The following is a 13,067-nucleotide window of genomic DNA, read 5'->3' as shown; positions in this document are numbered from 1 at the left end:
TAATTCTTGTGTGTGAAATTATCAGATAACTTTATTTCTGTGCATTTATTTTCATTACAGTTTATATAAAGTATTAAGATAAATATAAATTATACAGCAAGACAATAAATTTCATATATAAACAAATAATGTGAAAGACTAACATAAGTTACATTTAGTGTGATACTTTGTTTTTGTTTTGGTTTTTTTTTTAAATAAATGTATGACTACAGAGATAGTTTATGAAGTGACCTCCATAAAATACAGCCTGGCTTATTTTTGAAAAATGTGTTCATTTGTCTGCCGCATTCTAGTTCACAAATTTTCAATTTGAATAAAACCTTTTTCACATTTTAGGACACATATTAGATGACCAGGACCTCATTGACAACTTACAAAGAACAAAAGTTACTTCAAAAGAGATTTTTGAGCGTGTAGAAGCATCAGCAAAAACAGAGGCCGCAATTGAAAAAACACGTAAAAATTATCTCCCTATTGCAACTCGAGGTGCTGTGCTCTACTTTGTAGTGGCAGATCTTATTAAGATCAACTACATGTATCAGTTTTCATTGGAGTGGTTCCATAAAATCTTTGTAGAATCTATGGATATGGTGAATAAACTGCGAAGTCAAATTTCTCTGTCAGATTCGACTTCTTCTGTATGTGGAACAGTACGAGCCCTTAGCAGGCAGAGAAAAAGGCATTTCACCCAAGAGCACTGGGAAGGATGTGAGAATGAGACAGACAACTTTAACAAGCATCTTAAAGAAATAATTGACACGTTGACGAATAATGTTTATAAGGTGAGGTTTCACCAAAATACAATATAGTTACTTACTCATAAATCTTAATTACTATGAGAAGCTTTGTGTCTGAAGCTATGTCTACACTATGAGCTATGGGTGTGAGTCTCTTGCTTATGGACTCATACTGCTATTATGAGTATAAATATCAGTGTACCTGCAATAGCTTGGGAAGCCGCAGTGGAAGCACGGCTCAGTTGTGCTGAGTATGACCCCCTCTGTACATACCCATATATACTCAGCATGGCTCAGCTGTGCCTCCATTGCCTCTACCAGTGCTACTGTGGCTTCACTGGTATTTATACTCACGCTAGCAGTATTCAAGCAGGAGAATCACACCCCTAGTCTGTAAAGTAGACATTGCCTTAAATATCTGCTTTGTGTGTTTTCTAAGTATATTACACTATTAGTATTGACACACATCTTTCCCCCTCAACAGTCAGTTTGTTCTGCCCTCTTCACTGAAAACCAACTCTGCTTCTCTTTCCTACTCTGCACTGAGATCATGCAGAATAACTGTGGTGAAAATCAAGCCCAAGACAACCTTGGATTCCTACCTGAGAATGAGTGGAACTTCTTCCTCTACTCCAGCATGTTGGCAAATATTATGGATACACAATCAGAGTTCGAAAATGATGGTAAATAAAGCTCCTATCCTTCAGTTAGACTTATACAATCCCACTGAAATTAAAGGGGCTTCATGAGTGTAACTAAGAGCAGAATTAGGTACCTTTGAAGAAACACAACAAGCTAATAAACATATATATTTAAATGTCTTTCTTGCCTCTGCTGCCAATACTACTTTCTACTCTGTTACAGTGAAGTCACTGGAATTTCTCTGGTTTTACATCATATAACTGAGAATAGAATTTAGCCCTTGTAATAGTAGAACTGAAAAGTTTGAAAAATCTCATCAAATGTTCAATAGAGAGCCTGTTGTTATTGTTGTTGTTTGTTTTTGCTTCTTGAACTGGGTTTGACTGTAAATCTTGACTAATCTGCTTATATCCAATTTCACTTTCTGATTCTGATACTGCCATAATTCTGTTGTGTGTTAGACTGCAAATATTTTAGGAAAGTATTTAAATACAAAAAACATACTTGCATTTTTGTAAACCATGAAAATATTTAATTAACACAATTTTTGTAAAATGCAAGCCTTTTATTCTTATGTTTAATATAAAACCTAAAATTTGGGCCTGGACTGCATGACACAGTGCCGTTGTAACAACAGTTCTTCTTTGAGTAGTGTTCCTATGGGTTCTCCACTTCTGGTGCACGTGCTCCGTATGCCTTTGATCAGAGAATTTCAGTAGTAGTGCCCATTCAGCCTGAGCATGCACTCCAGACATCCTCATACCTTGTATCAAGATATGAGGATGTCTGTAGAGCTGTGTGGACAAACTGTCTTCAGTTCCTTCTCAATTGCCCTTCAACCTGAGGCAGAGCGTTGAGCATGCCCACTTCACTTTAGGCACAGTTAAGTATAGTTATTCTTTTATTTCTTTAGTTTAGTCTAGTTCATAGTATTTAGTTTTTGTGGTTCTGTTGTTTGTTGTTCCCCCCTTTCTTTTTTCCCACTTCAAGGGTTATTCTGTATATTGCCATTTTTTTGATATGCTGGGATTCTTAGGTTTTAAATGTTGTCTCTCTTTCTGGGAAGCTATCCTAGTCCATGATGAGTCTCTTTCCACAGATTGAAGAACCCACCGCAATATGGGATTTGAATTTTTTCCTCAATTCCCTTATAAAATGTTTCTTTTGAGCCATTAGCTACATTCTCTTTACTTCACTTATCCACTGAAACAGCATTCTTGGTGGCTGAACCTTCCGCCTTCAAGGAACAGAGAAATGGGGGCATTAATGGCAGATTCTCCCTTTACAGAGTTTTTCAAGGGAAAGGTTTTGTTATGACTACATCTCAAATTTTTACCTCAAGTGTCTTCTGAATTTAATAGTAGTCATGTCATTCATCTCCCAGTTGTTTTCCAAAAGCCACATCAGACCAGGAAGGAAGCTACCTTCCATATCTTGGATATCAGTAGGGCATTACCTTTCTATCCAGACAGAACCGATCCATTTAAAAAGTCTCCAAGACTGTTTCTATCCAAGGAATCTGCAGTCTCTGCCCAAAGAGGCCCTCTGGATGATTTATTTTGTGTTACAATCTATCAACATCCAATCTCCTTCTAGGATGCTAGCTCATTCTACAAAGTTTCAGTCTACTTCCGTGGCATTACTCAAATATGTTCCAGTTGTTGAAATTTGCAAAGCTGCACCTTAGACTTCACTACATATTTTTTCTAAACACTGTGCTTTGGTTCATGCCTCTAGCTCAGGTGCTGCAGTTGGCAGTTGTCATAAACAGATAGCTAAGGATTAATGTCTCTTTCACCTATAAAGGGTTAACAAACAGTGACCTGCAAACACCTGACCAGAGGACCAATCAGGAGACAAGATACTTTCAAATCTCATGGAGGGAAGCCTATGTTTGTGGGTTTGGGGTTTGGCTTTGTTCTCTTTGGGTCCTGGACGGGACTAGAGGTGCAACCAGGTTTCTGCCAATCTCTCTGCTACAGTCTCTTATCTATTCAGAATTGTGAGTAAGAAAAAAGGTGGTTATAGTCTTTTAATTTGTTTTCTTATTTGCATATATGTACTTGATGGAAGTAGCTTAAATTGTGTTTCTGCCGGAGAAAGTTTCTTTCTATTGTTTATAAGTTGAAAGACCCTGTAACTTTTTACCATCTAAAGTGCAGAGATTAACCTTTTACTTTTTCTTTCTTTTTTATTAAAAGTTTTGCTTTTAAGACCTGTTGATTTTTCTCTCCTAATTAAGGCTCAAAGAAATTGAGTCTGTGATTGTGGAACAAATAAAAGAATGGGCACAATAAAAAATTCAAAGAAATGTAGTCAGGGAATTGGTGGGAAGCAAGGAGGGAAAGGTAAGTTTGTATTGCCTCTGGGTGAGGGGGAGAGAGAAACTTGATCTCTCTGTGTTGTGTTTCAAGGAATTGATTCACGGTATCTCCTAGTGTACCCAGGCAGGAAAGATCTGGGAGGAGGTAAAGAGGTGGGAGGGAATGGTTTATTTCCCTTTGTTGTGAGACTCAAGAAATCTGGGTCTTGGGATCCCCTGGGAAGGTTTTGGGGGGACCAGAGGGTATCAGGCCCTAAAAATTCCTGATTGGTGGCAGCGCTACAGAATCTAAGCTGGTAATTAAGCTTAGAGGACTTTATGCTAGTACCCATATCCTGGATGCTAAGGTCCAGATTTGGGAATTATACTTGACAGCAGTGCAGTTCTGTCGTTCAGTATTAGACTTAACTCTGAAGCTCCCTCCTCTTTCCAGGAATAATGCTCAGAAGTTACCTGAAGTGGAGTACCCATAGAGACACTACTCAAAGAAGAAGGAGAGGTTACTTTGTGCAGTAAAAGAAGTTCTTTGGGATGCGTCTTTCTATAGGTGCTCCACTTCCCAGCCTCCTTCTCCACTGCCTCAGCATTTCCTTTCGCAGAATTTTGTGGTAGAGAAGGAGCAGAGAGTGGTTCACCTGCACAGCTCTATGTATCTTTAGTATTGGGTGCAGGGATATCTGGAACACATCCATGAGCCGAATGGGCACTGCTACCAAAAATCTCCAATCAAAGGCAAATGAGGTGCATGTGTACCTGAAATGGAGCACCTGTAGGGGAACATATGTCAAAGAACTCCAGATACTGCACAGAGTAAGTACCCTCTCATTCGAATGAAATAGCATTAACATTGGTAGAATAGAGTAGTGGTAATGTAACTGCTGTTTTAACATCCAAAAAGCATAACCAGTAATCTTTCTACAAAGTCTCCTTTATATTATCAGTGTATGATCAAACTTAAGTGAACAGACCATAGTTACTTTTTTTGCATCAGTTAATTTTACTCGTATGACACATGGATGAAAATCTGAGAAGCAAAGGATTAATGTGTTCTAATCCTATAATTCTTGTTGCTTAGGTTCATATAAGTTTAATAAAACTCCTCATCTCTGGATTACTGAATCTATGTGGAAGGAATGTCAGTACATGAGCACTCACATGCAACCTTTCAATCTCTTGTGTGACTCCCTTGCATCAAATTCCCAACAATGGAGTTCTTTCCTAAACAGTGGTAACTTATATTATTTACTTAGCACACAGTACAGGCCAACATCGTCACAACAAGGTACAAGCTCGTAATTTTACTTTATTTTGTTTAAAACTTTAAGTAATCTTGGGTAAGGAGTCATGTTTCCTCAGCTGTGCCCAGTAAATCTATATGCAGTGTTGTAGCTGTCAGTACCAGGATATTAGAGAAACAAGGTGGGTGAGGTAATATCTTTTATTGGATCAACTTCTGTTGATGAGAGAGAGAGAGAAGCTTTCAGTCTTACACAGAGCTCCCAGATCTGAAGAACAGCTCTGTATAAACTCGAAAGCTTATCTCTTTCACCAACAGAAGTTGGTCTAATAAAAGATACTACCTCACCCAACTTATCTGTCTCTCTAATATCCTGGTACTGACCCAGCTACAACAACACTGCATTTGCTAGGCACCTCTACCGCCTAGTGAAGCTGTATGTCAATCAGGAGGTTTGTGGTGACTTTATAAACTAGAAAAGTAACATTTATAAGGCTTTGATTCAGCAAGATACTTCAGATTGTGTACACACACAATTTGTACCACTTTGATTATACCAATATAGACAGTGATACAAGCTTTGACAGGGTTATTGGCCTAGTGCAGTGGTCCCCAAACTTTTCACGGACAAGCTCTCCCTTACACCTGTCTGTGCCCCTGCAAGCCGGGGCCAGAAGTGGGGCCACAGCGCCCCAAGGGGGGGTGAGTGTTGACAGGAGTAAGGGAGCCAAGGCTAGGGCTGCAGCTGGGGGTGGGTCTGGGGCCAGGAATGGAGCTGCAGCTGGGGCCTGAGGCTGGGGACAGGGCTAGGGCTGGGGCTGTGAGAAGCTGTGTCTGGGGGCTGAGGCTGGGGGTTGCTCTGAGGGCAGGGGCAGGAGAAGAAGCTGCAGCTGGGCCGCAGTCAGGGACTAAGGCTGGGGCTGGGAGCAGAGCCACAGCCAAGATCCAGGAGCCAGGGCTGCGGCAGAGCTAAGGGCAGAGCAGGCTGTGTGGTGTTCCCTCCCCACTCCCTGTGGGGGCTGGCTTCGGCCTCCGCCACTTCCCCCCAAACATTCTAGTGGGTGTGTCCCACAGTCTGGGGACCACTGGCCTAGGGCATGGGAGGGAAGCTGTAAACATGATATATCTTTAATAATGCTTTTGATACAGTTTCACATGACAGTCACATAAGCAAATGTGGTCTAGATGACATTATTTATAAGGTGAGTCAAAACTGGTTGAAAGAATATTCTCAAAGAAAAGTTATCGATGGTTCTCTGACAAATTAGAAAGACATATCCTGTGGAGCTCTGAAGGGGTCTATCCTGGGTCTAGTACTATTCAATATTTTCATTAATGATTTGGTTAATCAAGTGCGAGTATGCTTATAAAATATGCAGATGACACCAAGCAAGGGGAGTAGCAAACAGGTGGAGAGTAAGATTAGAATGCAAAATGACCTTGGTCTGAAGTCAACAAGATTACATTCAAGAAAGACAAGTGCAAAGTACTTCACTTAGGAAGAAAAAAATCAAATGCACAATTACAAAATAGGGAATAATTGAAGAGGCAGTAGTACCACTAAACAAGGTATGGGGGTTGTAGTGCATAACACATTGAATATAAGCCAACAATGTGATCCAGTTGCAAAAAAAGGCTAATATCATTTTGGGATTTTTTAATAGGAGTGTTCTATGTATGACATGGCAGGTAATTCTCCCATTCTTCTTAGCACTGGTGAGGCCTCAGTTGGAGCATTGTGTCCAGTTCTGGGCATCTAGGAGAGATGTGAATAAATTGGAGAGAGCTCAGAGGAGAGCAACAAAAACTATAAAAGTTTTAGAAGTCCTGACCTGTGAGGAAAGGTTTGAAAAACTGGGCATGTGTAGTCTTGAGAAAGGATGACTGAGGATGGCACCTGATAACAATCTTTAAATATGCTAAGGATTGTCATAGGAAGGAGTGTGATCAGTTGTCCCCCGTGTCTACTGAAAGTAGGACAAGAAGTATTTGGCTTAATCTGCAGCAAGGAAGATTTAGGTTAGGTATTAGAAAAAATCTTCCTAACTATCAGGATAGTTACGCATAAAATAGGCTTCCAAGAGAGGTTGCAGAATCCCCATCATTGGAGGTTTTTAAGAACCAGTTAGATAAACACCTGGCAGGAATGGTCCTGCCGCCGCACAGGGGTCTGGACTAGATGGCGTCTCAAGGTCCATGATTCTGTGATAAGCACCGCCCACCCCATGTCAGAAGGGACACAATTATACCACTATAAAGTGACCCTATATATAGATCTATTCCTGTACGGGAAGGGGAATAAGCTATACTGATATATGGCATCTTTATACCTGTATAATTGGATCCACATGAGGGACTGTATCAGAATAACTATATTGGTAAAACTTTCACACAACTCTGTAAATCATCCCACATTCACTTTTATGATTGTGTTGATATCAACAGACCTTAAGGCTTATTGTGTAAAGTTGGCTGCATATAATGCTATGTACTGTAATGAACTGGTTGCTGTGCATGTGTACCACTGCTCTCCATTGGATAGAATCAGAACTGCTTCAGTGTCATAGGCCCTGTACTGCTAATAGCTATTGAGATTCTCCTTTAGCTGAAATGGTAGGGGTTTGTGCTTTTAGAGCAGGATGTCTACATTCTGTTAAAACTATGGAGTCCGTGGGGGCTGGGATTTGTTACAGTATTATTCAGATGGTATCATTCTTGAAACTCATTCAGTTGACAAAAATCTTATGTTTAGCTTTTAAAAGGTAAACAAAAAGCCATCTAAAGTCTTTGATCAATGACTACTTTTGGTGAGGTACTCTCTGGAATATAAAGTTAGGCAGCTAGTGCTAGTCTTTTTTATTACTGTTGTATACTTGTAACTCTGGTTTTATGATTCTATAACAGATACAGACCTGCAGTCAGATGCACTAAAAGAAAGAATTGGGCTTGATAGTGCCATGGTAGACTTTCATTGGGAGAATCTTTCTTCATTTCAAAGAATTATCTTGGTAAGAAAAGAAAATGATGAGGGAATATTCTTTTACCACAAATTTTAGACACTGTTGACCACTTAGTTAGATATAGATTTGAGAGGACTTTATAGCTCCTAAATTCCAAAATATTTGATGATGTAATGTTGAAGACACATAAAATAAGTTCTGCAAAACTCCTGTAAGAAAATAAAGGGGGCAAGTTTCACAGAAAGCTATTTATAATGCAATTAAATTGTGTTTTTTTCTGAATAAATACATTACAGTTCATTTTGTGAAATAAAAAGCATTATACAGAGGCCCAAATTCTCATCTGCATTCAGGTTGCTCTGCACCATACCACAAGTACAAAGCAACCTAAAAACGAGCATAGTAGAGTCTTATATCACCCTGCTCTCTGCAGTCAAAATAAGAGATGTGTCTGAGAGTTTCCTGGGGCACAGTGATCTCCAGCTACCGTAAATAGCCCCTAGTGGGTATCTGTAGCCTGAATAAGTTAAAACAGGCTTCAACCAGACTCACATCAATAGGCCTCCCTTAGACCAGAGGACTCTTAGGTCCACGGTTCACCTTAAATCAGGAGAACACAGAAGTGCCTTACTGCCATCTTTGCACCACCTCCTCTGAGTTACATTGTGTGCTTCTTGACTGCAACCCTAAATCTGGGCTAGACTGTCTTTAATCATGTTTGGATTAAAGAATTTTGGGATCATGTGCACTGTGGAAATTGGGGCAACCACATCTTCCATAAACTAGAAAACAAAGCAACCCGACCACATATATACCCCACCCCACACAAATCCCTGAATGCCATTGTCTCCCCACGCCACACACAGACCCTCAAATGGTCCTCTCACCCCACGTGTACCCCAGCAACTTCCTACAGTCCTTATTCCAGTTATCCTGGTAGTTTCCGCACACATCCCAGCAGCCTTGACATACATGCTTCTCACTCACACTTCAGTTCCACTAGCCATAGACCCCAACATCCCTCACTCACCCCCAACATCCCAGACCCCAACTGCCACCACACATCCTCCATTCCCTCCACAGCCCCCACAACTCATCTCAGCCACCATCTTTCACTAGTCTTTAACTCCTCACCATGTAGCCCTCCAACACGCCCCTCTTAGCCCATAGCCCATCACCCACCACTCCCAGGACTGTCTTAGCCACTCACCAACTCAGTGGTCTGCTTTTGTCTCAGGCTATGGTGGCTTCTCCCAATCCTGGCCACCCAGCTCTACTCACTTACAGGGCCCTGTGCTGCTCAGGTTTGGTTCAGCCACTTCTCCGTCATGACAGAGGGGTAGCCAGGCCAAACTTAAGTGAGAGGTGTTGCAACCTGGTGCACAAGGTTGCAGCACTGCTTAGGTTTGGTGTGGCTATCCCTCCATCTGACAGGAGGACAGCCAGGCCAAATTTGAGTGAGTGGCACTGTGACCCAGTGTACAGCGTCACAGTGCTGCAGAGTTTCTTTTGTTTTTCCCAGTTGTCAGCAACTCCCTGACATGGGGGTCCTGTGGAAGTGAAATGAGTGCACATTGATTAATCTGGCCCTCTCTCCAATTCCCAGTTTTATTAATTTTAAGGATTTCATAGAATTGTAGGACTGGAAATGACCTCAAGAGGTCATCTAGTCCAGTCCCCTGCACTCATGGCAGGAGTAAGTATTATCTAGACCCCGATAGGTGTTTGTTTAACCTTCTCTTAAAAATCTCCAATGATGGAGATTCCATAACTTCCGAGGCAATTTATTCCAGTGCTTAACCATCCTGACAGTTATGAAGTTTTTACTAATGTTCAAGCTAAACCTTTCTTGCTGCAATTTAAGCCTATTGCTTTTTGTCCTATTCTCACAGGTTAAGGAGAACAATTTTTCTACCTCCTGCTTGTAACAACTTATGTACTTGAAAACTGTTATGGTCCCCTCTCAGTCTTCTCTTCTTCAGACTAAGCTAACCCAATTTTTTCAATGTTCTCTCATAGGTAATTTTTCTAGACCTTTAATAAATTTTGTTGCTCTTCTCTGGACTTTCTCCAATTTGTCCACATCTTTCCTGAAATGTGGTGTCTAATCAGCATGGAATAGAGCAAAAGAATCATTTCTTGTGTCTTGCTTACAACACTCCTGCTAACATATCCCATTTGCCTGATTTAAATCCTGCAGCAATACTCCATTCTCTCACACACAAACACACTGCCTCCCTCTTATACCCATGTCAATATACACATACACAAGAACCAATCATCCAATCCATTGATCACTTACTGTCTCCCAAACACACCTATAGACGCTCCCCGACTTACACAAGTGTTCAGTTCAGGAACGCCTGGCGTAAGTCTAATTTTGCGTAAGTCGGAAAAGTATACCCAACAATTGTGCAAAAAAAAAAAAAAAAGCTTTCAGGACTTACGGAACTTTTTCCTTAAGTGCGGATTTGCATAAGTTGGGTTTGCGTAACGTGGGGAGCATCTGTATTAATGTTGTTGTGCCCCTTCCCTTCAATAGTCAGTTATCTCTTTTTCCAAGACTTAAGCCCCTTCCCTTTTTACCAAGACTATCATAGAATTTTCTTTGTACTTGGGATTCTTCTGAGAGTGATTGTCTACACAGATTCCACTCTTGATGCACATGTGCCCCATGCATGTGAGATCAGATTCTTTTTGAATAGCAGTGTTCATTGGGGCTGTGCCTATACACTGGGAGCCCTCTTGACTACCATAGCTCAGGGTGCTGTTTAGATTAGCTATCCCGGACAAAACCACTCCATTTATTGAGGAGGCCTATTGCTTCTCCAGAGCACAGAAGATGTTCTCCTCCAAAGGATTGTGTACATATACATTCCACTGTAAGAAACAAGGTATCTCTGAAACCTGTTCATCGTCTGGGGTAAGGAACACAATTGTGGATTTCCTCCGAAAGGATTTCATAGGCCAGCATAAGTGCCCAATGAGGAAAGATATTCTTCTCTGGATCTTCTACCAGTGGAAACATCTGATAATAAATTTATTTCTGACTAATCTGAACAGCAATTGTAAGAGTTTTTGCTCCAGGGTGAGCCACAGCCCCAGTTCCATTACAGATGCCTTCCTTCTCCCCTGGTCCATTCATCTCCTATTTGCATTCCCTCCAGTTCTTCTCATCCCAGAAGTACTCCAAAAACTGAAAAGGTACAAGGGCAACATTAATTGTAGCCTGTAAGGGAACTGTTGATGAGTCATCTGCAATGGAATGTATACGTGCACAATCATTCAAAGTAGAAAAAACAGTACTTACCCAGTTTAATCCAGTAACTGTTGTTTTTCAAGATGTGTTGTGCACATATACATTCCACAATCCTCCCTCTTTCCCTGCTACTTCAGACACTAGATACACAGCAGTGCAAAGGACTAGAGAGGGAGGCAATAGATACACCTCTTTTATGGCCTTGGCTTGGAAGAAGAGGAGAGTAGGGTTGCATGCGCTGCCTAGTGGTACTTCTGGCAAAAATCACAGACTCAAGTGTGTTGGGCACCCATGCACTTGCAATGGAATGTATATGTGCACAACACATCTTGAAGAACAACAGCTACTGTTCAGGTCTGTAACTGTTTTTTTCTCACTGGTTGATCGTCTTTCCCCACCACTTCCCAGACCACTGGGAATCAAGAAGGACAGAGGGCAGGGACCCACAAAGAACTTCCATCTTTGAACCCCTCATGTGCCCTCCACCTCAGAATGCCTAACAACCTATCAGTTGTGGCCTTACTGATCTCCATGAGATATGAACCTTTATACTACAAAGCACACTTCTACTGTGACTAGATTGAAGTCTCACTCTCTGAAGAAGCAGATTCAACCTCCTCCAGTTCCTCATCTACTGCAACATCAGATTCTGGAAGATGAGGACATTGAGAATGTAGATGACAATTCCCCAGACCAACACCGCCCTCTCCCTGAATGGGTGTCTTCTTCATTGCTTGAGGAAGCAGTTAATCCACTTTTCTGTGACTAATTTTTCTATTTATTTTCATAAAGAAACAGGCAATGAAATGTAAAAAAAAAAAAAGACTTATAACGTTTATATGTTTCCGAATACTGCACGCTTCATGGGATTTGCAACAGATTTATGCAATTACACAGTTTTACAATTTATTAAAGCTGAAAAACCAGACAATACAATACCAAACCATGCTACATAGACATTACATGTTAGGATGGGGGTAACAGTAATAAAATAGAAGTACATGAATAGGCAGAGGGGGATGGAGTATGAGGAAAAGAGAGGAGGAGTTAGGAATTTGAAGTCTGGCATTCTTTGAGCTGTCTCAAATATATCTAGAAATGGGGCCCAGACTTCTCTGAATTAATATAATTTCTGTCTACTGTGATAAGCTATTCTTTCTTTGACTGCTGACTCAGAAAGGTCCAAATACTGCTCAGTGCTGGAAATAAGCCTACTCTTCCATTTATGTAAAATCATGGTCTTGATGATAAGTGCAGCCCTCAAGAACCAGACTTTGTGTCAAATTTAAACCCAACTTAGGTTATTTACCTGCTAAGATATAATTTTAGGATGAGGTTTGGCTGCTGAGGTCGAGCACTGTTTTAACTCTTGAGTTCACCTTTTTCCACAGCTGCCTGACCATTGAATAGCATATGTATCACGGTTCCTTTTTCTTTGTAATAAAGAACAAACATCAGAAGTTAAGGCCTTTATCTTGTGCAACCTCTTTGGCATCCAGTATATTTTGAATATAACCTTTTGTTATGTTACGCATAGCCTGAGATCCATAGAGGCATTTTTAACATTATGTAAATGCTCAGCCATTGAGATTCTTTTAAGGACTGTGATAAATTCCCTTCCCTCATTTTCACAAAGAATTCCAGACTAGAACAAAGAACGGCCATACTGGGTGTAGTGGGGTGGTTACCCCACTCCTGCCATGAAGGGCTTAAAACAGCCCTGGGAGCAGGCTGTGGCAGGGGAAAGGCTAGGCTGATTGGAAAGCAGCCACAGCGGTGGCTGGCATAATGCGGGCCCAGCTGGCCCTTATAAAGAGGGCTGGGGCCAGGGACAGCTCTGGCTTTTTTGCCACCCCAAGCAAAAAAAAACAACAAAAACCTGCAGGGCAGCTGGAGTGTCGAAGCAGGT

The 13,067-nt window shown here is 41.1% G+C and overlaps 1 protein-coding gene across 1 annotated transcript in view; it reads left to right on the top strand.

Annotated features, from left to right (window-relative positions):
• The window catches only part of DNAH14 (dynein axonemal heavy chain 14), a 496,436-nt gene that overhangs the window by 401,021 nt on the left and 82,348 nt on the right, over positions 1-13,067 (top strand). The window contains 5 exon segments of the mRNA XM_030558364.1: positions 337-606; positions 658-782; positions 1,222-1,420; positions 4,778-4,984; positions 7,844-7,947. Coding sequence (XP_030414224.1) covers positions 337-606; positions 658-782; positions 1,222-1,420; positions 4,778-4,984; positions 7,844-7,947 — 905 coding nt within the window.

This window comes from Gopherus evgoodei, chromosome 3 (genome assembly GCF_007399415.2).
Source record: "Gopherus evgoodei ecotype Sinaloan lineage chromosome 3, rGopEvg1_v1.p, whole genome shotgun sequence".
NCBI classification, from domain to species: domain Eukaryota; kingdom Metazoa; phylum Chordata; order Testudines; family Testudinidae; genus Gopherus; species Gopherus evgoodei.
This window is presented reverse-complemented; position numbering and strand designations above follow the sequence as displayed.